The sequence below is a fragment of the Sarcophilus harrisii genome, chromosome 2 (genome assembly GCF_902635505.1).
Source record: "Sarcophilus harrisii chromosome 2, mSarHar1.11, whole genome shotgun sequence".
NCBI lineage: Eukaryota > Metazoa > Chordata > Mammalia > Dasyuromorphia > Dasyuridae > Sarcophilus > Sarcophilus harrisii.
In genome coordinates, this window is record NC_045427.1 from 542,607,609 (window position 1) to 542,635,107 (window position 27,499).

Genomic DNA, 27,499 nt, shown 5'->3' on the forward strand with positions numbered 1-27,499 from the left:
AGAGTACTTAGGGTGCAGTGGCAGGTCACATGGCAATGTCTATGGGTCCAGAGGGCATAGCAAAAGGTCAGATGTAAGGCCCAGTGATCCACCATCTTGCCAGAACTGTAGTTGGTGATTCCCTGTTTATCCACATGTTATGAAAAGCAATGTTCCTAACCAAGGATCATTAGAAGAGGGTCAGAGAGTATATCAGGGTTCTGGGATACTCTGGTAGGAGTTGGGGAAGTGTCAACATCCAGTGGGGTGGAAGCATCCAGTTCTTGGAATAGGGAAGGCAATGGTAGCTGGGGTAGGGAAGGGGAAAGTACCAGGAATTGGAGATACCTATTTTAACTAGCTCTCAGATTGTGCTTTATTAAGTGCTTACTAGGCACTGAGAATACAAAGAAAAAATTTATAAGTCTGGGATAGAGAATAATGAGTTTTGTTTAGGACACATGAGGAGCCTTGAACTCTGGAGAGAAATGAAGACTGAATCTATTGATCTATGAATCATCTGAGAGATTGTAATTGAATCCATGGAAGCTAAGGAGATCACCAAGAAACAAAGCTTATTTTGGCCCAGTCCAAGACAGAACTTCAGGGGATACCCAGTTGTGGTGTGGAATATGGATGATAAAGCAATGATCAGATAGATAGGAGGAAGATCAGGGGAGGACAGTGCCCCCAAAGCTGATAACATGGAAGAAGGGATAGTAAAGTGTCCCAAACTACAGAGAGGTCATGCAGGATGAGGATTGAAAAAGGGCTGATAAATTTTGTCGTAATGAGATCCTTGGCAAATTGCTAATTAATTTCTGGAATTTTGAAATGGTTCTTTGGGTATTTGCTGGGAAAGATCACAGTGGCTGTGTGAAATGGGCTTTCAGTCACACTTTAGTGAGACATGTGGAGTACAGTGGTAAATGGGCACATAAAATGCACACACTCTGGGGTATGGGGACACAAATGTGGGGTGGTGTAAGAAGGTGAGCAGCATGGGGAAGGGAATGGCAAGGAGAAGAATCGCAGACAGTAACTCACATAACCATGGATAAGAGTTGGGAGCACTTGAAGCACGGACTCAATGGAGGTACAGGGTGCTCAGGAAGCATGAGTTTGAGGTCTCATTTTTATAGTTTTTGCAGGGGACAGACTCATAGAATTTGTGCCATGTGCCATGTTAAAGTTGTTAGGAAAACTTTCAGGTTAACAAATCCATGTTATCTCTGTTATATTACAATTGGTGTTCTGCTGGCCTTTTCCTTAGGATGTCTGGAGCTTCTCTGAGGTATATTAGGACCAAAAAGCCTTGGTCCTGACAGCAAGGTCTTAATGATTTCTCCTGATTAAGGACATAGTTTCAGGGTGTAAATTGTGGTTAATACATGATACAGTTTTCAGTTATGCTCCTTTGATCTTTGGGATGGTTTGTACATGACTTCTAAGTTCCTCCTTGCAATGCTACTCCCTCCTGTTGTTACTTTATACTGGCTACTTATAACTTTGGTAACTAGAACAGTCAGGGATGGTCAAGGGGACCAAAACAAGATACAAACTTAACATACTCGGTAACCTTGAAGAGGTTAGTGGTGAGGTCTAAAGGCAAATTTCAAAGAGCGGAGGGTAAATCAGAAAGATATGATGCAGATAATATTGTATATGTTTTCCCCCTAGCAGTTGGAATGTAAGAGAGAGGAGAGAGAAACTTTGTTTTTAAATTATTTACTATGTGTAAGCAGCTACTATTTAGGTGCTGTTTGAAAGGGGCTAGATGGCAGATAGACAAGTCAGGGAAGAGAACCAGCACCCTTACCATCTACCCACTTATGTGCAAGTAATCTATATATTCTCATTTCCCCTTTTTTTTCCCCTTTCTCCCCAACTCATCATAGATGGGATTATATCCCAGGAAAACCAGTAGTGAAGAACTGGGATCCTTAAGGTCGTCAAGATGCTAGAAACAGAAACTTACCAGCTCATTAGATCTACTAAGGTAGATAAACACGTTAGTGTTTTCATGGGCACCATGTATACCTGAGCATGGGGCCATATATGCCAGGAGTATCCTATATGAGCCACATAGGATTCTTCCTGTGTTGGGACTTGATCCAGTTTCAGAGGGAAAGGAGGCTGAAAGTGGTGAGAGCTTACTGTTTTAGGTACCCTTGAGAGGTACGTAATACCTGTCCCAGTTCCATCCCTAATCAGCTTGTGAAATATTTCAGATCCCTACTCCTGCTGATCTGGAGATCCTCCAGGTTCTGCCTGGTGGTTCTAGGTTTGCGCTCCTGAAGGCCCCACATTGGAGGCTGTCTTGAAGCCTACCCACATTGTCTCCCTTGTTCCCATTTCCCTGTGACGGCCATACAATTGTGCTTGTGGCAGAGCTTTCAAGACTGGCGATATCCCTCATTCCTCTTCCTGTCAACATGCTTTCCTCCTGCTGTTGGCTTGGATAGGTGCCTCCCAGGAAGATGGAGCTGATAAGAACCTATGGCAAGAGGAGATATTTTCTCCAGCTTCTTTAGGCCCTAATAGTGAGACAGCAACGTTTGCCTGAGGAAGCCAGTCCTCTCCTTCTGGAGCTTCCTTCATTTCTTTCTCTCCAGTGACAAAAGTGGGGAGTGGAGATAGAAAGGCACCACTGTGAGAGTTTAGAAGGTGCTGGCAGGTGGGCTGCCTCAGATTTTTTGAAAATATGCAGGGATACTGTGCATACCCTTTGATCCAGTAGTGTTACTACTGGGATTATATCCCAAAGAGATTATAAAGAAGGGAAAGGGACCTGTATGTGCACGAATGTTTGTGGCAGCCCTTTTTGTAGTGGCTAGAAACTGGAAACTGAATGGATGCCCATCAGTTGGAGAATGGCTGAATAAATTGTGGTATATGAATATTATGGAATATTATTGTTCTGTAAGAAATGACCAACAGGATGATTTCAGAAATGTCTGGAGAGACTTACATGAACCGATGCTGAGTGAAATGAGCAGGACCAGGAGATCATTATATACTTCAACAACAATACTATATGATGACCAGTTCTGGTGGACCTGGCCATCCTCAGCAACGAGATCAACCAAATCATTTCCAATGGAGCAGTAATGAACTGAACCAGCCTATACCCAGAAAAAGAACTCTGGGAGATGACTAAAAACCATTACATTGAACTCCCAATCCCTATATTTATGCCCACCTGCATTTTTGATTTCCTTCACAAACTAATTGTACAATATTTCAGAGTCTGATTCTTTTTGTACAGCAAAATAACGGTTTGGTCATGTATACTTATTGTGTATCTAATTTATATTTTAATATATTTACCATCTACTGGTCATCCTGCCATCTGAGGGAGGGGGTGGGGGACAAGAGGTGAAAAATTGGAACAAGAGGTTTGGCAATTGTTAATGCTGTAAAGTTACCCATACATATAACCTGTAAATAAAAGGCTATTAAATAAATAAATAAATAATAAAAGAAAAGAAAAGAAAAGAAAATATGCAGGGATCCAGTAAGATAAGTAAAGAAGGAAGAAAGATAAAATTGGGTTAATATTTAGGAAATAAGTAGCAGGACTTCTGCCTTCCAATTTTGATGTTGGTCACCTGAAGATGTAACTCATAGCAGGTTGATGAAGCTCCCTGTGTGCCTTCATTTCCTGATCTTTAAGCTGAGAATAAGGACTTTGTGGATAAACACTGATTCTAAAATTTGGATTATAAAAATCTATCCCCATGTACACACTTGAGGTATCACAAAGGCACACAACTAAGGTAGAACAGCTCCACTCCTCCAAGACATATTGCCATCATCTTCTCCTTAGGAGAGGATATTTAAAGTGAAATCGGGAAGAGACTGTGGGTAGGAATCTCTGCTTGGTCATGTCTCAGGTAACCACCAGCAAAAGCTGGTTTGACCTGGATGGGGGCATATTCAGCCAATGCATCTGAATGAAACTGTACTGGCCAGATAAGTAGCACAGATAAGGTTGGAGGTCAGGACACCCAGAAGTGCTCTTTCTTTTCTCCTGGGTGCTATTCATCATTCAGTTGCTTCAAATTTCTTCCAGAGCTGGAAGAAATCATTGAGTCCATCTAGACCAAATCCTTTATTTTATAGATGAGGAAACTGAGACCCTTAGTAGAGAACAGATTTGACTTGCTCTTTATCTTAGAGGTAGTGAGAGAGCCTGGTTCTGAATTCAGGTTCTCCAAATCTGAAAATATACACATACATACATATATATGTGTATATATATATATATATATATATATATATGTGTGTGTGTGTTTTTCTTTTCCATATAAAACATATGCATTAGCACATATATATATATATATATATACATACATACATTTATACACCTACATAAACAATTCATACATATGCATGCACATAATTGTACACACATAAACATATAAACACATGCAGTATACATACACATACATATTTGCATGTATAGACACATATATGCATGTGCATATTTATTTATTCACTACACCTATACCTCCATACTATGGATGGAACCCAATACCTCAAAGACAAAGAGTTTGACTTCATATGTACTTGACCTTGACTTTAGGGGCAGCTAGATGGCACAATGGATAGAGCACCAGCCCTGAAGTCGTCAGGAGCACCTGAATTGAAATCTGGCCTCAGACACTTAACACTTCCTAGCTGGGTGACCCTGGGCAAGTCACTTACCCCCAATTGCCTCAGCAAAAAGAAAGAAACTTGACCTTAACCTTGAGCAAATTCCATGTAACTTTTTTCTAGGCTTCTGTTTGTTGTAAAAAGTGAGTGATAATCTCTTAAAACCCAAGGTTGTTATGAGGCATTAGATAAAACTAGGAATTAAGGAGCAGTTTAAATGAAACATCATTATAAACTCCCTTCTTTTGGCAGGATGAGGCCTAGAGCTTTTTACCATATGCTGAAGAATTCAGGGAGTTAGTAGGGAGAATTTGCAAGAATATCGAGAATAATGCTGTGTCCAAAAGCTTTCCAAAAGAAGCCAGAAGGTCTAACTGGGAGAGAGCTGTCATTTGATACCCTCCTAGGAAAACCAGCCACACTCATACAAATACAAATATTTTTTCTCCCTAAAATTAATGTTGGATAATATAGAACAACTCAGGAATTTAAAATTAATAACAATAACAATAATAATAGCACTCATTTAAAAGTATAAAGTGTATAAACCTTTTATTTCATTTGATTCTTACAATAACACTAGGAGAGAGGTGTTATTATATATCTTATCTATAGGGATATAGGGATCTGGTAAAATATATATATATTTTATACATTAGGCATAGTGAGGGTAAATGGCTTACTCAGGCTCATATAGTGTTTGAGACTGGACTTGAACTCATCATCCTGTCTCCAGATTCCGCATTCTTGTCTACTATACCAGGGAGTGATCACCACCTACACCTTTACTGCCTCACCCCATCCCGTCTAACTCCTAGCAAAACTTGGAATTTCCATTACCATCAAGATAACTTTTTTAAGCTTCACTTATTAAAGAAAATTACTTTTTTAAAAGGCTTTTCTTTTTCACATTATATTGTATAGTTTTAAGTGTTGAGCAATTGCTCTTAAGGGAAAGATCAGCCCAGGCTTGTCATCTTAGTCTTTCCCACAGGTACAGGATCTAAGTCATTTGAACAACAAGAAAACTCTACTGAGAAGCAATCTGGAAGTTGGCAGTTTCTCTGCTTATTGCTCCCCGACCCCCAACTGGAAGAGACTGCTGTTATATTAAGTTCGTGCTCACTGGATCATTATATAGACACCATGCAAGAGACTAGAAAAATAAAATAGAAAAAAAAAAAGTCACAACCTCTACCTTCAGTGACTTTGTAGTCTAGTGGAGAATGGGAATTCATGAAATAAGATGTGTATAGAAACAAATATGTTACAAGGTATAATAGAATAGGGATAAAGGAGAACCTAGCAAAAGATTTGACAGAGAAATCCATTTCAGCTGGGGATGGTAGAATCTGGGAAGGCTTTAAGGAAGAGAGAGCATCCATGCTAGACAGAGAAAAATTAAAAGAGAAATGTATGGTTCTATGTTGGGAGAGGGTTGAGAAAGATTGGGAAAAACTTGGCGGCCCAATCTGACTAAAACAAAAGAGTATGTGATGGGAAATAGTGTGAAATAAGATTGAATGGTAGATGACTAGCAGATTATGGATAGACAGGCTGAAAAGCTTATATATATTTTACAATAGATAACAGAAAAAGTTTTGAGTAGGGGAGGGGCATGGTCAGACTTGTGCTTTAGGAAATTCATTTTGGCAACTGTTAGAATGGATTGCAGAGGGGAAAGACTAGGGGTGGGGAAACCAGTTAGACAGCTATTACAATAGTCCTGAGAAAGGAGGGTATCAGCACCTGAAATAGACTGGTGACTATGGCAGCAAAGAGAGAGGATACATCAAATATGGTAGAGGAAGACTAGGCAGGACTTGGCAATGGATAGAATGCTAGTGATGAAATAAACTGAAGTCAAAAATGATTCGTAGATTTTCTATCCAGATGGATAGTGGTGCTACCAATAGAAATAAATACATTGGAAAGGGGGAATGTTTAATTAGCAGCCAGTAAGAAATGTAGGTGTGGTGTCCAGGATGATGATGGATAAGAGGTCATTGACAGCTTAGATGAAAATAATAGTAGAATAATGGATTATGGTAGCCTGGTTGCAAAGAGGTTAAAGAGTGAATGGGTTAATGAGGCAGTAAGCATAAACTATTCTTTCAGGAAAGGTAGCAGTGAAGAAGAGGAAAGCTTGAAGAGGGAATACTATGTTATGGAAATGCTTGCTTTATTCCATAAAAATTTAAAAAAAATAAATTTAGAAACATTTTTAAGAGATGATCAATTTAGAGGTTTTGTTTTTTTTTTTTAGAATAGAGCAGATGGACATTTGTGTGGGCAGTGAGGGAGGAACTATTGATTGGGGGAAAGGATTGAAAATGAGAAAGGTAGAGGGGATGATGGATGGAGCAAGGTTCCTGAGAAATTGGGAGGAAATGAGATCAAAATACAAATAGAGGGATTAGCTTTGGCAAGAAAGACCACTTCATCTTTTTAACCAAGAGGGAAGTGAAAACCTGGGGAGATTTTGCATCATGAAGAAATGAGGAAGCTCACCGTCAGAAATTTCAATCTTCTCGATAAGGTAAATCAAGTCATTTGCAGAGAGCAAAATGGGATAGATACAGAATCTTGAGGATCAAAGTGGCTTGAAAGTATGGGGAATATGGTAGGAAATCAGGTAGAGATTAGCAAAAAGATCACCACATAACATGTATGTCCCCAGTTGATATTAGCACAAATTTAGAGTGAACCCAGGCATTAGGCATGTGTGCTTTCATCTTAAGTGCATGGAAGCCAAGGAAGACAAACAGAGAAGCTCATGTTTGCACACAGCAGGCTAGGAAAGTAGGAAGACAAGGACATAGCACTTATAGAAAGTCAGTCCTTCATTGAAATGTTTGATTATAAGTTAAAGTAGAAGCCCTACTATCTGGTGTATCTCTTCCCAATTTCCAACCCCATGCTCTTTCCCCTAACCACACTGACCCATTTGGACCCTATGTGGGGTCTAATTCTCCCTGATTTTGACTTTATTTTATTTTTTATTGTGAGTTTATTTTTAATACACAATACTTTATGAATCATGTTGGGAGGGAAAAATCAGAGCAAAAGGGAAAAACCGTGGGAGAGAGTAAAAATCAGAAAAAAGAAGTGAATATAGTATGTTGATTACATTACAAGTCTAATGGGACTGCTTTAGATCACTGAATTACTGAGAATCAAGCCTTTTATAGCTGATCATTATACATTCTTGCTGTTACTATGTACAATGTATTCCTGATTCTGCTTGTTTCATTCAACATTAGTTCATGTAAATCTTTCCAGGTCTTTCTATAATCAGCTTGTTCATCATATTTTTATAGAACAATAATATTCCATTACCTTCATATAGCACAACTTGTTCAGTTATTCCCCAATTAATGGGCATCCACTCTTTATCCAGTTCTTTGCTACCATAAAAAGAGTTGCTATAAACATTTTTGCACATGTGGGTTTTTTCCTTTTATTTCTTTGGGATACAGGCCAGTAATGGCACTGCTGGGTCAAAGGGTATGCAAAGTTTCATAGCCCTTTAGACATAGTTCCATATTGCTCTCCAGAATGGTTGGATCATTTCACAACTCTACCAACAATGAATTAGTGTCCCAGTTTTCCCACATCCCCTCCAACATTTATCATTTTCTTTTCCTAGCATCTTAGTCAATGTGAGAGGTGTGAGGTGGTGCCTTAGAGTTGTTTTAATTTGCATTTCTCTAATAGGGATTAAGAGCATTTTTTCATATAACTATAAATGGCTTTAATTTTGTCATCTGAAAATTGTTCATATCCTTGACCATTTATCAATTGGGGAATAACTTGTATTCTTATAAATTTGACTGAGTTCTTTATATATTTTAGAAATGAGACCTTTATCAGAAATACTGGCTGTAAAGATTGTCCCCCCAGCTTTATACTTTCCTTTTAATCTTGTTTCTGTTGGTTTTGTTTGTGCAAAACCTTTTTAATTTAATGGAATCAAAGTTGTCCATTTTGTCTTTCATAATGTCTTTCAGTTCTTTGATTGTGAATTTCTCCTTTCTCCAAAGATCTAATAGGTAAATTATCCCTTGTTTTCCTAATTTATGAAATCACTCTTTATGCATTAAATCATATATCCACTTTGACCTTGTTTTGGTATGGGCTGTGAAATGTAGGTCTATGCTGAATTTCTGACATATTTGCAAGTTTTCCCAGCAATTTTTGTCGTTACTACTTGATAGTTTTTATTCCAGTAGCTAGAGTTTGAAGGTTTATCAAATACTAGATTGCTCTAGGCCTTGATTATTGTGTTGTGTGTATCTACTCTATTCCACTGATCTACCACTTTATTTTGTAGCCAACACCAAATGGTTTTGATTACTGCTGCCTTATAATATAGTTTTAGGTTTGGTACTGCTAAGTCTCCATCCTTTGTAATTTTTTTTTCATTAATTCCCTTGATATTCTTGACCTTTTGTTCCTGCAGATGAATTTCGTTATTTCTAGTTCTATAAAATAATGTTTTGGCAGTTTGACTGGTATGGCACTGAACAAGTGGACCAATTTAGTCAGAATTATCATTTTTATTATATTAGCTTGGCCTAGCCATAATCAAATGATATTCTTCCAATTGTTCAGATCTGATTTTATTTGTGAGAAGTGTTTTACAATTGTGTTCATATAGTTCTTGGGTTTGTTTTGGCAGGTAGACGCCCAAGTATTTTATTTTGTTGATAGCATTTTTAATGGGCTTTGTTAGTAATATATAGAAATGCTGATGATTTGCATGAGTTTTTTTTATATCCTGCAACTTTGCTAAAGCTGTCAATTGTTTTCAGTAGGTTTTTGGATGATTTTCTAAGATTTTCTAAGTATATCATCATATCATCTGCAGAGTGTGATAGTTTTATTTCTTCATTGCCTATTCTAAAGCGTTTAATTTTTTTTCTTATTGCTAAAGCCAATATTTCTAGTACAAAGTTGAATTGTGGTGATAATAGCATCCTTGTTTCACCCTTGATCTTACTGGGAATGCGTCCTACTTCTCTCCATTACAAATAATACTTGCTGTGGGTTTTAGACAGATACTGCTTATTTTAGGAATAGGTGCTGTATTTTGTCAAAAGCTTTTTCGGAATCTATTGAGATTATGATTTTTATTGGTTTTGTTAATGATGTGGCCAATTATGGTAAGTTTTCCTGATATTGAACCAGTCCTGCATTCCTGGTATAAATCCCACTTGGTCATCTATCTGCTTTTGAGTTCTTAGACTCCCATGAAACTCTTATCAAGAAAGGTAACAGAAGATGTTTTTGTTCACACCCTCCAGAGAAAGGACAAATTGTTATAGAGGAAACCACCAGGGAATGTAGGAACTGCTGGAGAGGAAACCTCAAGGTGAGGTTGTTGTGGCTTACAAGAAGATACCCCTGGGGAAGATAGAAGAGTTTTAGTCCGGCTTGCAGATTTGATTTCTGATTTTCTTTTTTCTGTTGGTTCCAGAATTTTAGTGTTAGCAAACAAATAGGGGTCTGGTGACTTGGCTTCTCTGTTTGGCAGAATGCTACAGATGGTCCTGAAAGCAAGGGAATATTGCTCATAGTGGGAATGTCAGGGTGCTGCAGTCCTTTGGAGCAGATGGATCTGCTCCCTTATTCTCAATATCCCCTCTCCCAATACACATGCACATTCCCAGTACAGTAAACAAAATTTATTGCCACACACTCATTTCCCCTCATCACCCCCCCCAAAAAACTATATCATTTCCTAATATTTTTTATTGTTAGAAAACTGGATAAAAACTACGCAATTTTCAGTAAACCAACAGAATTGTCTTTTGTGCATACAAAGGCTGTGTATGAGGAGTCTGTGTGCTCTTGTCAGCTAACCAGCAATAAGGAAGTCAAAAGGAACTGTGGAGGCAGATTCAAACCAACCCATCCTTGTCAAAAGTCATGGGCAGGAAGTCATCTTGCAATGTTCGTCCAGGTCACTTTCTTACCCCTGGGCCAGAATAAAATCTGACCACCCACTCGGGATATTAGCTAGATGCTTCTCAGTTATGTAATCAATAGTATAGGTTCCACTGTTTCCTGTGGGACTGTGGAGAGGTCTGCTGGATCTCTGGCAATACAATTCCTCGAACTCTAAGTTGACTCATAGAGGTGATGGGCTCACCCCTTCTACAGAGCTAATTAGGGGATGGAAAACATTTTGCAACCCAGGAAAGTTCTGTAGCAAAAGGAACCCATGATTCACCTAACCTGCTGTTTACCCAGTAAGGGGCAAAAACGCAAACTCAATGGCTAAGCGATCCTGACTAGCAATCCTACTTTGCAAAGAGAGAAACTACCAGATGAGGCTGGCAGGAGGGCTGGGGGAATAAAGGCAATGTTCTCTAAAGTTACTGCATTGTCATTTGGGCCAGACTAATAGAGTCAGCATCACACTGGCAGATGGTTAACAAGCCAGGCACAGTTCCCTCAATGGTCTCACTACATAGCTACAATTTGGGGATGCAATAGGGTTCAGTGTGCTCCTGAGTCCCTTGTAAAAATGAAGAATTCTTCTCCCTTAAATCAGTGCCACTGGGTCTGGAAAAGCTTCAACATCATTAAAAGCAGATTTGTTAAACAGTGACATGAGCTGGAACTGACTTCTAAGGAAGTATCAGATGGTGGCTCCTGCCAGAAGTGAGGGCCTGGAGTGAGGACATCAATGACTTAGGAGGCCTGGCAATTCTCTCTATAACCCTTTTATTTGCTGCTTCTGCGGGTGTGTAGGAGGGAATCAGGCAGCAAAGAGCACAGGGAGGCTCGTTTTCACGTTAGCATGAAGGCTCTACGTCTGTCTCGGAGCTACCCAGTTCTGGGAGATTTGGGGGAGAAGGTAGGAGGTGGCTTGGATGCAGTCTTGGGAGGTCTTTCCTTTGGGGCTTGGGATGATGCCATCCTAAGGCTGACACATTCAACAAGCTTAGTTGCCTCCTTGGCCACAGCCCTTCCCCTTTAGGTTCCTATCTTCTATCAGTCCTGAAAGTCCTTTGCCCTCCTCAGCTCTCGGGAGCCTGACAGAGCCAGAAGTCCAAGAACACCAAGACTTCAGAAGCTCCCTCCCCATCCCCACCCCCATCCTGGGTGACCCGGTGTGTGTCGCATCTGAAACACTTGATCCAAGTTACAAGCTTTGAAATGAGGTTTATAACATTCCTGATTTAGCAGGTTCTAGGCCCAGTATTAGGCTGTGCTGGCAATTCCAGCTCAGAAGGAAATGGCAAACCTTAGTGCACAGTGTTGGAGGCCATGTACCCTCCAGAGGTCCCCACCCTCTTCTGCTCAAGTGGCTCACTCCTGTCCCTCTACCAAGGATGCTGCTACCTCTTTCCCCACCATCCTCAAAGGGTTAGTGGGGCAGGCGTGTTGTGTGAAACAGACAAGCAAATACTTAGTTCTTTGCCATATGTGAAATACTACCCTCCCCCTAGCACTCTCCCTTGGCCTCCATCTCCCCTCACCAAACTCAAACTGTAGCTGAAAGGGTCTTTGGTCCCAAGAGTTCTCTGTGGAAGCAGCTTCTCTTTTCTTGTTCAAAACTCCAGAGGCTTTAATTATCCGGTGGGCTGAAGGGCAGCAGGCTGCTATTTCTTCCCCATCTTGGGTGCTGCTCTTGAGGATTCCACTTCAGTCTTCTGTGTGCTGGAGGGTTCAGATGAGGAAAGCGTGAGTAGTTGTACTAAGGCTCCCCGAGAGAACAGGGCCGGGTACCTCCATCATGGTGCAGGCTGCAGCCACGAGATGAGACTAAGCATGATGGCAGCATCTAGGAAGGAAAGTCAGAGAAACCTCGTTAAATCTCACATCGCAAAGACACTTTTCGGTCCACTCCCCAGAGAAACTAAGCCCAGCTTTAGCCAAATGATCCCTGTTAAAAGTTCTACAGGGAAAAGGTGCAAGATGATAGAGTTAATCAGGAGAGAAGTAAAGAGAGTTCTGGCTTGGTTGCTCGAGTTTGCTGTTGTATTCCACAACACTTTCACAACCAACTGCTTCTTTCTGCTTATGAGCTCTAGTTCAGGCGCTCATCATAAACCCCAGAACTATTACCAGTCTTCCAGCTTCACATTTCTCTCTGCACTCCAATCGGTTCTATACAAAGCTATCAAAATATCTTCCAAAAGTGAAAGTTGAGCCATGCTACTCCCCTGTTCATACTGTTGTGGCTCCCTATTGCCTCTAGAATAAAATGTAAACTTCTCTAGTTGGCTTTTAAAGTTCTTCACCTTATGGTCCCAATTTATCTTTCCAACCTCATAAGCCATTATTTCTATCCCTGTACTGCTGAGTCCAACCACAATGGCCTTTTTGCTATTACACACACACACACACACACACACACACACACACACGCATCACTCCATCTCCCATCACCATGCCTTTGTACTTGCAGTTTCCCCATGTCTAAAATACATTTCCTCACCTCCACCTCTCATAATCATGTTTCCTTCATGACTCAGCTCAAAAGTCTTCTCTGATAAGCAGCTTTATCTCTCATCTTTTAACATGTCTCCAATCCTTCCAGGCCTGGATCTCTCCTCTCCTTCATGAGGCTGAAAGTCATTCCTTCCTTTCTCCTTGATCTCTCATACTTTTTTTAGGATTGTAGATTTAGGAATGAAAGGAATTTTAGAAGCCGCCCAATTTAACCACCTCATTTTACAGACATGGGAATTAGGGAACTTAAGTGATTTGCCCCTGGTCACATGGCTATTAAGTATCTAATGTAGGATTTGAACTCAAGTCTTACTGGCTGCCCATTGCTCTATCCATAGTTCCACATAGCTGTCCATTTATTTTCTAAACTATTGGGGTTATCTAAGTGATTGCCTTATCTTTCAATTATACAGTAAGTCTTTCAAAAGCAGGAACCAATTCTTTTTTTCCCCCCACCTTTGTATTTCTATTGTCTCAAGCCAGATGCTTAATATCTAATTTAAAAGTTTGAATCCCACCCTTTCTTACCACATCAGGACCTTTAAGTAGGCTCTTGGAAAGTTTTTCTTTCCCAAATGAAAGTCAGTAGAATGCATTGCCATAAAAATTTTCAGGTCCCTACTGTAAGCTAGCCCAATCCACATTGGTAAAAGGAGTTCCTCACAAGGATGAAATCAGAAATTGAAACCAAATAAACAAACAAAATTCACTGGGGATATAAAGACAACAACAGAAAAAGAAGGTCATGCTCAAAGAGACCACTGGCTATTTTCTCTCAAATCGGAGGTTAAGTGATACATTTCACTTTGATAGTCTCTTTGAAAGTGGGATAAAATTTGCTAACCATTCATTAGGAGGTAGCAACCGAATGCCTTGTGGGAGAACCCTATAAACAACTAATTCAGTCCATCTGAAGGTTAAGTTGGAATCTTAGCCATCAGGAGCCTCTAGTGACCATGCATGTAGTGAATATTCTAGCTAGGAAAACTTCGTAAATACTAACATATGATCTCACTCTCCCAGGGCAAAAAAAAGTGCTTGAGAAAACAGAGGAGCTGTGACTTCTTTTCAAGACAAGGTGAGAAAGAGAGCAGATGAAGGCAAGCAATGAGAGAATGAGAAGGAATGTTTTTAGTTGCAATTACTTTTTGAGTAACCCCAGAAGAAGAAACCTAGACCTATATACCAGCCAAGAGGGCCAGTCACCATTCCTTTATCACTTTGGGGTTAGGAGCTCCTACTCAAGCACACTAGCCAATCCTGAGGAGACTGTGAGGAGATCCATTTCAGTCTTTAGTAGTCAAAGGCTAAGGGTTCCTGCCCAACTTAGGGGTACTAAATTTTCCTCCCTACTATGACAAATTCTGTTCTGAAAAGGAATTGCTGCCTGGAAAGAAAGGAACAAGTGCATCATGTAAAGAGATATGAATTATTGGGAAGGGGACTGGAAACAACTAATCAAAAGTGTATCTTGAATTTTCATCAAAGTGTCTGAGAAGCACAATTTACTCAGATTTTCTTTCATTGCCTACTTATTACCTCCTTGCCACCTTTCTTCCTTTTCACAAGACATTCCTGATCTGCATTCCTTTGAACTTTTCCAAATACTATGCTTCATTATTTTTTTTTCTTCTAGAAATTTTCTTCCATTCACTTATCCATCTCTTCCTATATGAAGCCCCTAAGCCCTAGCATCAGAATCTTTTTGGTCTCTTTCTCAAAAGGGTCCTTCCTACAGTTTTGACATTGATTCATAGATTATCCAAATTAGGAGTGATTTCTGGAGGTTATCAAATGCAACACCTCCCTACATAACATTCAGTCACAAAGAGTCATCCTTTAATCATCTCTAGTAATGGGGAACTCTATTCCTGTAGGTAGCCCACTTCCCTTTTAGACAACTATAAGCATTAGGGAGGTTTTCCTATCATGTCTTCCTTTGCAGTTTCCAGGCCTGCTCTCTGGAGCCAAACCAAGCAACTCTGATCCCTCTTCCACGTGACAGACCCTTATATACTTGAAAGCAGTTATCTTTCATGTCCCCCTTAAATAGTGTTCTACAGGCAAAGTATTCCCAGGTCCTTCTGTTGATCCCAATATTACATGGTTTCTAATTCCCTTATTCTGCTCATCATCCTCTAGATACTTTCCAATATGTCAATAGTCTTTCTAAAATAAAACTCCCCAAAATTCAATACATTATTCCAGATTATCTAGTTGCTGCCTTTGTGTTGGAAGTAATATTTCTGTTCAACAGCCTCAGATAGGATCATTTTTTTGTTCTTCTATGTCACAATATTGACACATCGAGAATCCTCTACAAGCCATGGTTTTCTAAAACCCTTGTCCCCATTATCCTGTAACTCTGCAGTTGATTCCTTGAAACCAAGTTCAAGATTTAAATTTACTTACCCAAGTAGAGACGATCCATCACCTAGCCCACTGGGGTCAAACTCAAATAGAAATGGATCCCTGTGTGGCCACACATTGATTTAGAAAACCAAAAATTAACTTTATATTGTTTCTCCTAAAATTTACAGTTTAGTCTGGTTTGACTTCACTTGGGAGTTTTGAAAGTAACACAAATTTCACACTTCTCATGTGGCCTGTAATAATCATTTCGAACCCCAAATCTAATATCTACCATGTTGAATGTTTTTCTCAGCTTTGTGCTTTGAGAAGTATATCATCTATGTGTTATTAAAGTCACATTTAACAGAATGAGGCCAAGGATGCATTCCCTTGTGGCAACCCAGTACAGACATTCCTCCAGCTTGATAATATTTAATCACTAATTAGCACTTTTGTGGGTCCAACTATTACCATCTAATTGTAATTCAGTCATTTTATCCACATGGCTGTTATGACAGATCTGCTTACATGCCCTCTTGAACAATTCATGGATACAGAATTCCTTTGATCTATGACTCCAATAACTGTCAAAAAATGCAAAGAAAGCTAGCCTGGGGTGACTTGTTTCTGATGACCCCTTGCTGGCCTTAGTAATTGTTGCTTCATTTTCAAAATGCTTACAAACCATGTCATTTAATAAAAATTCTAAAGTTTTGCCAGGAATTGAAGCCAAGCTCAGCAGCATGTATTTGAAGAATTCACTTTCTGTCTGTCCCACTTTGAAAATCAAGACAAAAATTGCTCATCTACCATTCTATGACAGTTTGTCCATTCTCCATAATTGCTCAAAAATTAGTCTTATGACTGGGGACTGCTCGTATGCCAGCAATTTCAATATCCTGCAGTTTGCTCAGACTAAGTAACTTGAACTCATTAAGTATTTCTGTTCCATACTTTCCAGTTTTTAATCCATCCTTCATTAGGGAAAGATTAGAGTAGCTCATGTTTGGGAAACTGTATGATTACAAACTCAGGAGATCCTGCAGCAGTCCATAAAAATATTCTTCTAGTGATGACATGGGGGTTTTCTTCTAAGGCACAGCTTGGACTAGATGACTTCTAAAATCATTTCCAATTCTGCTATTCTGGAATTCTTTGACAGAACCATAGGAAGAAGCCCCTGAGAAAGAAATTGTTGTCGATACAAATCATCAGAAACCAGCCCCTTGGAAGAATCAGAATTATATGAATCTAAATGGCCACCATTGGGGAGAAAGTGTAGGCTGCAGCACATTACTAATGATCACCTGGGGTGTAAGGGAACAGAAGAGAAGGCAGATTGATAATGTAAGGAGAAGAATGGGGATAAAAGATGGACAACCCAAATTTGAGTCTCTGCAGGATGAGAAGAGACAAAAATACTGGAAAGGGTCAAAAGCAGATGATCTATGCTTGGAGATTAAAGTAGTATTGCCATTCAATGAGACAGACAGACAGCCATACACAAACACAAAGACAGACAGAAGAGGGGGGTAAGGGAGGGAGGGAAGGAGGGAAAGGAGGAGAAGAGGGAGAGGAAGAGGGAGGAAAAGGGAAAGAAGAAGAGGGGAGGAGAGGGGGAAAAGGGGAGAAAGAAAATTGAGTTTGTGTCTGTGCCTTCTCAGCTCAAGGATTCTATGGATTTTTCAGAACCTGTGCTCCACTTCCCTTTTGTACAAAGCAGAATAAATCATCCTAAATAAGGTCACTTCTCTTCGATCTCCTACTTTCTTCAGTCTAAAGCCAGAGTAGGCCAAAAGATGAATAGTAAAGGCATATTTTTCAAACTGAGCAAAGGGTCCCCTCAGCTCTTTTACTAACCTTCACAACTGTGGGGTCTCTGAGGAGTGGAGGAGGGGGAGACAGACAGGAAAGAGAAAGAAGGCGACACACACACACACACACACACACACACACCCCACTGCCATCACAAGAAAGAAACTGGTCAGAGCCACACTAGCCCAGTAGTCAAGGTAGCTCCTATGTACAGTTATGTTCAGACATGGCTTTGCCAATCACTTTTATTCCAGCAGTTTGGAGGCTCCATTTTGCTGCCAAAAAAGCCTTCAAACACAATTAGCAAATAGTTCTTCCCTTGCCCCACTTCCCTCCAAGGTTTCTAAGTAACCCTCAGAGTATTACCTTTGAAAAAATGTTAAGGGAAGTCAATATCTTTTTTTGTAGCTCAGTCCCTAGGGAACCAAGAAATGAGGCTGGTCATTTTATCTGCAGGCTTTATACCAAAGAGCAAAAGAAAGGAGGAAAAACTCAAAATAACTAGGGAAAAATGAAGAAAAAAAAATTAAACTGTTACTACTTGGCTCAAGTTTTATGAAATGAACTTCCCCATATTTAACAAGGTCAATCTTATATTTGGGGTCCTGGTCCATCTCTTCCCCAAACTATGTGTGTATCCCTTTAAGAGACTCAAAAGCTTTGTTGGGTTTGATTTAATAGTTGAAACATCAGCTTCCATTTAGAAGCAATCCCAGCATAAGTGAGATTGCTTTTGCTGGCACAAAGCTTTCAGCATTCTGAGATGGCAGCAGCCACCAGCTCATTGAGAAAATTAATTTTTCAGCTCAGGATGGCTCCTGAGGCATGGCCTCGTGACCCAAGCTGAGAATGATGGAGTCTTCACACTGTTAGTTGCAATATTTAATAGCTGAGTGCCAGTTAATTAGATTAGTTGAGCAACTGTGACAGATGCTAGGCAACAGCAGAGTGGAGGGGTGGGTGAGAGGAATAAAGTAAAGAGGAGAGGGGGAGAAAGAAAAGCCATTATCATTCAGAGCATGGAGAACTCGAGTGTAAATCCAAGTCAGCCCCTGCAATTTAGAGATGGTCAGGAGCGAAGTCCTAGACATTCAAAACTAGGTTTTTTCCTAGAAATTCTTGGCTCCTTGGCTGAAAGCAGTGATTTAAAGAAAAGAAGGAAGGAAAAGGAAAGAGGGAGAAGAGAAAGAAAAAAAGAAAGAAGAGAGAGAGAGAGAAAGAGAGAGAGAGAGAGAGAGAGAAAGAGACCGAGAACAATAGTGGGCAGAGTAGAGGAATGTTCCTGTACTCTAGGCTAACAGTATTTCATCTGCTGCCAAATGGACATAAATATATGGCATCTTGGGTTTTAAGACTGCTTTGAAATCACTCTTTAGGTTTGGGCCCCCTCTACATCTTGCCACTCTGTGGAGTAAAAAAATCATAAGAGAGAGAAACCTTCATAGAGGCTGGGGTTTCAACCTTAAGTTGATAACACTGAGACTCAAAGTATATATGCACATAAACACAAACACAAGGAACTGTTCTAAGATGGCCCATCCATCTCATTTCCTTGAGTGCTGGTAGGGGTATCTCTATAGTCTCCCATATAAACACTCTATTACCTTTTCTTCCATAATATCCTACAATATTTCACAACCCTAAAATAAAGTTTTTTTGTGTCATGGATTTCTTTGAAAGTCTAGTGAAGTTTCTGGACTGCTTAGCTAAATAATGTTTTAGATGCAGAAAATACAAAGGATTGCAAAGGAAACTAACCATATTAGTATATAGTTATCAAAATATTTAAAAAAATTTCAACCCTAGGTTAAGAATGCCTACCCTAGAGTTGGGATTTTTTTTGCTGGAGCATACTTCTGAGACCCCACATTACCATATCTTGCCTTCCCATTTACACCTAGAACATGTGCTCCTTTTATTTCTCACATACTCTTTTTGTGAATATTAAGAATATTCTACTTCTCATATGAAGGAATCCATGTAGGTTCATGCCCCTGATAAATGAAGAGAGATAAAGAATTAGTTTCTGGAGCCATACCTCGAATTTGTCAATCCTATCCACCAAGGTGATAAAGGTTGAACATCCTATGAACATAAGGGAAAACATGTTTGAAACATGTTTTCAGATTCCTGGCAATTTATTTAACATCTATTTAACATCCCAAAGCCTAAGCATCAGATTTTATTTATTATCTTTTATTCTCCTGAGCTTCCCCAAAGCAACTCAGAAATCAAAGGCACACAATCTATTCAACCACAGAATTAAGAATTCATCTTTCTCTAAGTCCATCTTTCTAAAATTAGCTCCATCTACTTCCCTAGATGAACCATAAATATCAGTTTAATGGGTCTACTACCTGTCTCTCAAGCAAGGTTTTTTGTGTTTCCCCTGCATACCTTTGTTCACATCATAACTGCCTCAGAACGTTCCTCCGCTCTTTTCTCTTCTTTAATCCTATTTGGAGGGTTGGTTTGAGTCTCCCTTCCCCCATGATGACCTCCCTTACTACTTTAGTTCATAGTGTTCTTATCCTTCTCTGTATTTCTAAAGCACCTCATTTAACTCTAATTAAAGGATTGCCCTAGTTATGTTTTTATACAATAATATGTGACAATAGCAATGACAGAGAAGCACAACATATTGAAAGAAAGAGTACTAATTTTCTGCTGCTTACATCATCTCTTGATGACTCAGTTTTCTTAGTCTGTGAAATGGGGATGAGAATTTAAGCTTTGCTTACTACAAGGGATTTCTATTGAGATCAAAAGGGCTCCTAGGGAGGGATGGAGTACTTTTCATAGGAACTGGAAAGAAGCTGTCAATCTAGACTTTTGCTGACCTGTTGAAAAAAGACTTAAAACTGAACTGGAGGGAAAAAAGTAAGAATGCCTTAGGTAAAACTGGAGGACTGAGAGAGAAAGAACAACACTGTAAAAAATACCCAGTAATTCAGATAGGAAAATAACTCAGAAGAGCAAAAAGAACAATTTTTATGGTGTCAGATGCTCATATACCAATGTAGATTATGATTAACAAAGCGAATTTGAAATATCAATATAATTTGACAGATATTACATTTATTTACACTCCCAAACTCATTTCTACTAAAGGAACACAAGCTGCATAAAATAATGATATAGTATATCTTCATATTTCCAGAGTCTAGGTGCTTAACAAATGCCTGTTTAATTGGATTGAGAAGCACCTAAAGAATAATGCGACCTATAAAATGAGGAGGTAGGGCTAAATGGTGCCTAAGCTTCCTTTCCAGATCTAAGAGCCTATGAACTTTCTTTACAAGAAGCTCAAAAGAATTAGAGATTAAAAAACAAAGAAAACAGTCCAGTTTGTCTTAATGAAAGTCTTCTGACTCATATGAACTATGACCAGAGACTACCAAAAGAACTAGCAAATGTGAATACTAGCTTCCAAGACTAGTAGCTGAAGAATTGTGGAAAGTATGTTAGCAAAGTGTGAGGAAAATGGGCTAATATTCAGGAGGAGGAAGAACATGTACTCTAGAAACTGTCTACCACGAAGCAGCAATTCCAGCTCCAAAGGAATTCTAAAATGGATTGTTATAAATCAGAGTTCTCTGAGCCAATTATGAAGTTAAGATTTCTTTCCCAAATAATCTAATAACTAATAATAACTAATAACAAATAATCTAATAATTTCAATATAATTAGTTTCCTTTTATATTCAATATATTTTGTTTGTATGCTTTTAAAAACATTCTGAGAAAGGGTCACAGCCTTCACTAGATTGTCCAAGTAGATCATGATACCAATAATATCTAAGAACCCCTGTTATAACCAGATGTTTTCAGCTCCCAGGGACAAATCAATTACTAGAGGCTAGCACAAGTTCACTAAATTACTTGCATAATGAAATAACTGTATGACTGATTTTTTGTTTTTAAACAACAATGCTATATATGTATTTTTCCTGTGTCTTAGGGCACTTAACAAAGTCTCAGTATCCCAAGGCCAAGATAGAGGATTGCAGACTAGGTGATAATTCAGTAAATTGGATTCAGAATGGCTGAATGGCAGTTCCCAAGGAATGCTGATAGATAAATTGTCAGCCTGAAATAAAATGATGTGGTGAAATGCCTTCAGAAATCAAAGGATCAGAGATTAAAAGCTGGAAGAATTTTAAAGGTCATCTAGTCCCACCCCTACCCCTTAGTTTATAAAAGAGGAGAGAGATCTGAAGAGTTTAAGTGGCCTATCTAAGGTCACACTATAAGTGAAGGTCAAAATGGCAAACCAGTTCTCCTGACTCCAAATCCAGTATCACATGATGTGACCTCCTTTCTCTTCTGTCCTCTACCCTAGTCTAATCAACTTTTTTAAGCTTTGGGTAACAATAATAATAGCTGGAATTTATATTGCATTTAATATACATTCTAGTTTTATTCTAGGATCTTTAAAAACATTAGTTTATTTGATTATTCACAATAAACCTGTGAGATATGTGCTATTATTATAATACTCATTTTATAGTTAAGGAAACTGAGGCAGACAGCAGTTGCTCAAAGCCAAGTAAATAAATATCTGAGGCTGGATTTGAACTCTGATCTTGTTAGTTTCAGGCCCAGCATTCTAGCTGGATAAAGAGAGAAAGCATAATTTTCACACCTGTGGAAGACATGAAAAGTTATGATGAAGAGCTAATTTGTTAGATGATAGGACAGAAAAGGATTTCAAAAGAGATTATAATGACTGGACAAATTTAACTATTAAATTAGCAAAGAATGAATACATGTAAATCCACAGCCCAGTATGGGGTAAAAGTAAAATGCCTAAAAAGCTGGTCATGTATCAAAGATTTAAGAATTTTAGTAGAAAAAAGTTTCACAAGTCAGAAGTAGAGTACAACTGCAAAAAATAAAAATAAAAATGTAATACAAGCGTCAATAACAAGAGAAGTTCCAGAACCTCCTCTGCTCTGTGCTAATCAGGCAACACCTGGAAAATTCATGTTTAATTAAAAAGAAGATATTCAGAGGTTTGCCTTTAATAACTGGAGCATTTCTAAAGAAACTAAGCCAAGCCACTCAATGGGAGAACATGGAGATTATTATTGGACAAAACCAAGACTTTGTCATGTGTACTCTAGGAAACGTTTGAAGAGGGAGTCCTTGGCATTTGCAAATCATGTCCTTTCTGTGTCACCTTCTATCAGAGGCTCTGAAGCTTCACTGAAAGGCACAGAACTTCAATTATTACAAAACAAATATCTTGGTGACAAAAATTTTTAGGCACTAAAAATAAGGTATAGTTGTAAAAAACAAATTATGTCTTCTCTTTGTCTGTCACCTCCTCTTTACTGTCCGCTGTGTTCACAGGCATAATGCAGTCTAGCAAGGGAAACTTTCAACTTTCTGTGACTATCAATAGGGCAGGAATGTTCAGATAGAATATAAACTTTAGACAAAAAGCAGTCAGTTCAACAACCTGGTGTGAAGTCCCCAGTGCACTCCCCAAAGCCTAGGCTTACTTTGTTTATCTCCAGTGCTGAGAAAGGGACAGCATAGAGTGTTCAACCTGAAATCAGAAAGATCTGGATTTAAATCACGACTCTTCCAAGTTATTAGTATGTGACCATGGGCCAGTGATGTGCCTAAATAGTAGCAGTTCAGGCTATATTTGGCATAAGTGTTAGGAATATAACTCCCTGAGCCTTTAAGGGAGTGTTATTAAATATTTGCTTTCTTTCTTTTTTGGGGGTGAGGGGGGTAGCTTACAGATGTTAATTGATTTAGTTGCTGATGTTCTCTCATAGAATTGAGGAGATGTGGGAATTGAGTGAACCAGAGTAATTCCATTTTGTGACTCAATTCTGAGAGCTACTCAATTCTCTTTCATTATGGGTCTAGTCCAATTTCTGTATTATAAGAAAATTTTATTTAGTTGTGGGAATTGGGAGAAAACCTTACTGCATGATTTCCTTGCATGGCTGGGATGTTGGATTACCCATTTAGAGATCTTTAACTAAAGACCTCAGTTATGCTGACCAGAAATCTGGTGCATGATGCAATGATTTTTCTAATCATTGTGCACCTCAAGTGACGTATGATGTTTTACTTGAAAACTGGCCTCATACTGACCAATCAATTATTGTTTCAATATTTCTTTGCAAATATTTGGGGGGAGTGGGATACCTTCTTTTCTAATTTCAGGGAATTGTATGTGTTTAATTTCCTCCACCAAACTTGGAAAATTCTTAATCTTTCCTCCAATAAGAAATCATATTACCTAATGTTACATTGTTTCTTTTTGATTATTTGGCCTTGTTTGACTAATTGTTTTTAATGTATAAAAGTCTGTGTTCCTTTGTATTTGAGGTCCAGGTCTAAGCTGAGGACACCTGGTCTTAGTTTGTTGAGTAATCGCCATGCATTGCTTAATAAATGGTTATATTTCTGTAACATCCAATTAATGGGAAATCAGGGGAGTGACTTGTCCTTCAGGATAGGAAATAAAATGCTGCCTTTGGAATTTCAAAGGTGTGTCTACTAACCCAAAGCCCCCATTTTTGCAAGAATGTAAAATAAAATCTTTTCTACCAAAAAACAAAACAAAACAAAACAAAACCAAAAACAAAACCCAAATGAAATAAATGTTACATTCAGGATCTTGAAACTTTGTTTCTTCAGTCATATTTCATCTATCACCACACCTCTCCAAAGGCTTCTGGGATCACCCATGGAACAGAAAGCAGGGAGAGAGCTTAGAATAGAGATTTATCAGTGAGAAAAAAAACTTGTAGACTAAAGAAAGTCTGAGCTGAGAGAGAACAAGATATTTTTCTAAGGTCTCTGCAACCTCTGAATGATCCTATGACCCCGTGACTCTGCCAAGATTTACAGTAGACAAGAAGAGCTTGTCTTCAAAGAGTGAGTGTCCTGATGGGGAAATGTTCGTGAGCTTTGTGCCCCAGCATGGAGAGCGGGGCATCAAAAAGGACAAAGCCTTCCTTACCTGTCTGAGTTCCTGGGGTTGAAGTCACTGTCCTAAGGGCTTCTCATGCAGGCAAATGTTTCCAAGTGCTGACAAAGGCTGTGGGGATGAGTGAGTAAGGCACTGTTGTGATGCAGGTCCACGTGTCTGAGGTAGGGTCATAGCAGTCTAATGTCTTACACCGCTGGGTCCCAAAGTATCCACCCACCACATAGAGCTTGTTCCCCGAGGCCAGAGCATGGCATGACATGCGCTTGGCTGTCATGTCCCCAATCCGTGTCCACTGGTTGGTTTCGCAATCAAAGCGGTAGGCAGAAGCTGCCGTGAATTCTGTGTCACCCCCCATGATAAAAATCTGGCTGCCCAGGACAGCAGCCGCTGTATAGCGCCAAGGCTGAGGACATTCCGCTTTGATCATCCATCGGTTGTCTGATGGATCATAGCACTGAACTTTGGACACCATGTCCCGGTGAATGCTCGTGCCGCCAAAGACAAAGAGCTTAAGCTTAGCACTCACCACTGCAGCATTGCTGACTCCGTCCCTTAAAGGAGCCACCATCGTCCACTTGTTGGCTCCGGGGTCGTACTTCTCTACTTGCTTCAAAGAAACAGAGGGGGAGGCTGGGAAGACCCCAGCCACTGCAGTGTGACCCCCTACTACATAAAGACAATTCTCCAGCTCAGCTGAGCCATGACCAAAACGGGCAATCAGCATAGGAGCAGCCTTGGACCATTCTTCATGGACAGTGTCATACACCCAGACATCTTTGGAGACCCCATTCTCAGAGCCCCTCCCCCCTGTCACATAGACCTTACAGCCTAGGGCACAGGCACTGAACTCCTTCCGTGGACTGGGCAAGTCTGCCTTGGGGATGATTTCCTTTGCTTTGTGGTCCACCTGGTAGATCTTGTCACACATGAAGGTCTGGCCTCCAAGGATCAGAAGAGTGTGGCCTGCCTTTCGGGGTCGGGCACAGGGGCTAGTGACCACCCCGTCATTCTGTAGAATCTTCTTCTTACAGTGGAGAGCTTCGTCCATGATAAGCTTGTTACGCTCATCTGCCATAATAAGGTCCTCACAGGTGATGGCCTCCTTTAGGATTTCAGAGGGCAGCAGGGCCAGCCGTACACTGCGTAGAAGCTCTGGGAGGTACACTTTTCTCTCATCCAAATCATGTTTCACCCACTGAATAATGGCTTCAAAGACTACTCGTTCATCCTCTGTCTCAAGCTCATCACTGGAGATCAAGTCCAACAGGGTGTCCTTGGAGAGGTTTTTGAAGTCTTCACTCTGCTGCACCGTCTCAAAATGTACCAGGCACATGCGCCAAGAGAGCTCGTAAAGGCGGCGGCACTGGTGGGCATCTGAGAGGAGCATCATACCCAGACAGTTGGAGGGGAAGAGATTCTTCTCTAAGAACTCAGCGGCAGCATCTCGCACATCATGGAACTGGAGCATGTCCCCCGCTTCCAGCAGGGATTCAGCATTTTCCTCATTGATGATGATCCGGGACGAGTAGGCAAAGTCCAGCAGGAGCTCAAGCACTTCTGGATGGAGACTATCATGAAAGTTGACTGCGTCATCCAGACTTTCTCGTAGGCCATGGCTGAACATGGCTTCGAAATAGCAACTAGAGGCGGCCAACACAGCCCGGTGGCAGGGAAATGAGCGGTCCCCAGCCCAGAGAGTGACATCTGTGAACATACAGTGCTTCCTCAGGGTGTTGAGGTGGGACAAGACACAGTCTGGGTGGGAAGGTTTGTGGAAAAGGGTGATGTTCATAGAGCCTGTGCTTGTCCTGGACTTGCGGTTCTCATGGACGCTGACAGACATTTTGATTAAGTCAGCTAAGGAAAGAAAAGCAAACATTTCAGTAAAGTCACCACTTATCCTTTACAAAGTCATACTCCTACCTCTTCATCTTTATTGCATTTGATGGCTCTTCCTGGCTATCACCCCTGCTATACTTCAACCCCTATAGACCTCAAGGTTGCCACCTCTTGCCTCATTCTTCCTTGCTGCTTGGTTCTGCCAAAGCCCCGGGGCACAGGATCACATACAACAGAACTGAGCAAATTCTACTCCTTGGGTTTCAATCCCAGATGCTCAGAAGTTAATCTCGTTTCAGTCAATGTTGGTTCAGTTCTAGAATCAAATTAAGACCCATTCTTTGGATTGCAGCTGCCACAGGGTTGGTGCAGTCCCAGACTCATAACAGGCCAAGATCTGGGAAAGTTACCTAGGGTTATCAGATAAATGAGTATAAGAAATAGGGAGAATATGGTATTGATTTGCTTTGGTAAAAGGAGGCTTTTTCTTTTAAAACAATGAAGAGAAACTGACAATTTAGATTTTGCAGTTTCCTTTTTAAGAAAGGCTAATGTATGAAAGAAAGGTATTTTTGTACCTAAAAAAGAAAATGGCTAACATTTATATAAAATTTTAGGGTTTGCAAAATGCTCTATTTCTCTCTCTCTCCCCTTCCCCCCCCACAACAACCTTAGGATGTAAGTGCTATTATTATCCTCCTTTTAGAGCTGAGAAAACTGAGGCAAGCAGAGGGTAAGTGACTTGATCATGGTTATATAACCCGGAGGTATCTGAGGATGGATTTGAACTCAGGTTTTCTGACTCCAAGTCCAACACTTCACATAACACAACACCTAACTCCTTCCATACCCAAAGCAAAAGATATAAAAGTGATTATTGAAGATCTTGTATACTTGGCAGTTTAAGTCCTGACTGCTACCAGTCACAAATAGTACCATCTTTAAATATATTATTGTGCAGTTGTGCCTGACACTGATACTGTCCATGGGTTTTCTTGGCAAAGATACTGGAATGGTTTGCCATTTCCTTCTCCAGTGGGTTGAGCCAAAGAAACATTAGATGACTTGCCTAAGACACAGCTATTAAGCACCTGACACCACATTGGAAGTTGGGTCTTCCTCATTCTGAGCCTAGAGCACTATCCACTAAGTCATCTAGCTGCTACCTTTAAATATGGATATAGATATATTTTTATTGTTGTTTTCTATTGATAAGTAAGCATTTTCATGTAAAGATGAATGTAAACCAAACTGATGAGCAGGATTGCACAGGAAAACATTATGTAGAACTTGCATTTTTTAAACGAACATAATTTTCTACATGTTAGTTTCAAAGCTGTTATGCTTGTCTTCCTTTTGTTCTCTTCTGTACAATTAGTACTAACTTTTTGAGAAAGCATGTGTTCAGAAAATTTAGAAAAGAAATGGG

At 39.8% G+C, this 27,499-nt stretch overlaps 1 protein-coding gene across 4 annotated transcripts in view; it reads right to left on the bottom strand.

The window, feature by feature from the left end:
- Positions 1-10,310: 10,310 nt before the first annotated feature.
- Positions 10,311-27,499, bottom strand: part of KLHL25 (kelch like family member 25) — a 47,244-nt gene continuing 30,055 nt past the window's right edge. For 3 of the 4 annotated variants that reach the window (XM_023497152.2, XM_023497136.2, XM_003755557.3), the window contains 2 exons: positions 24,262-26,088; positions 10,311-12,433 (listed from right to left, as the gene is read on the bottom strand). In XM_023497152.2, the coding sequence (XP_023352920.1) occupies positions 24,305-26,074 (1,770 nt within the window). In that variant the 5' untranslated portion in view covers positions 26,075-26,088 and the 3' untranslated portion in view covers positions 10,311-12,433; positions 24,262-24,304. Of the gene's footprint in view, positions 12,434-22,777; positions 22,825-24,261; positions 26,089-27,499 lie in introns of all 4 variants that reach the window. The other variant, XR_004232437.1, reaches the window with a different exon arrangement.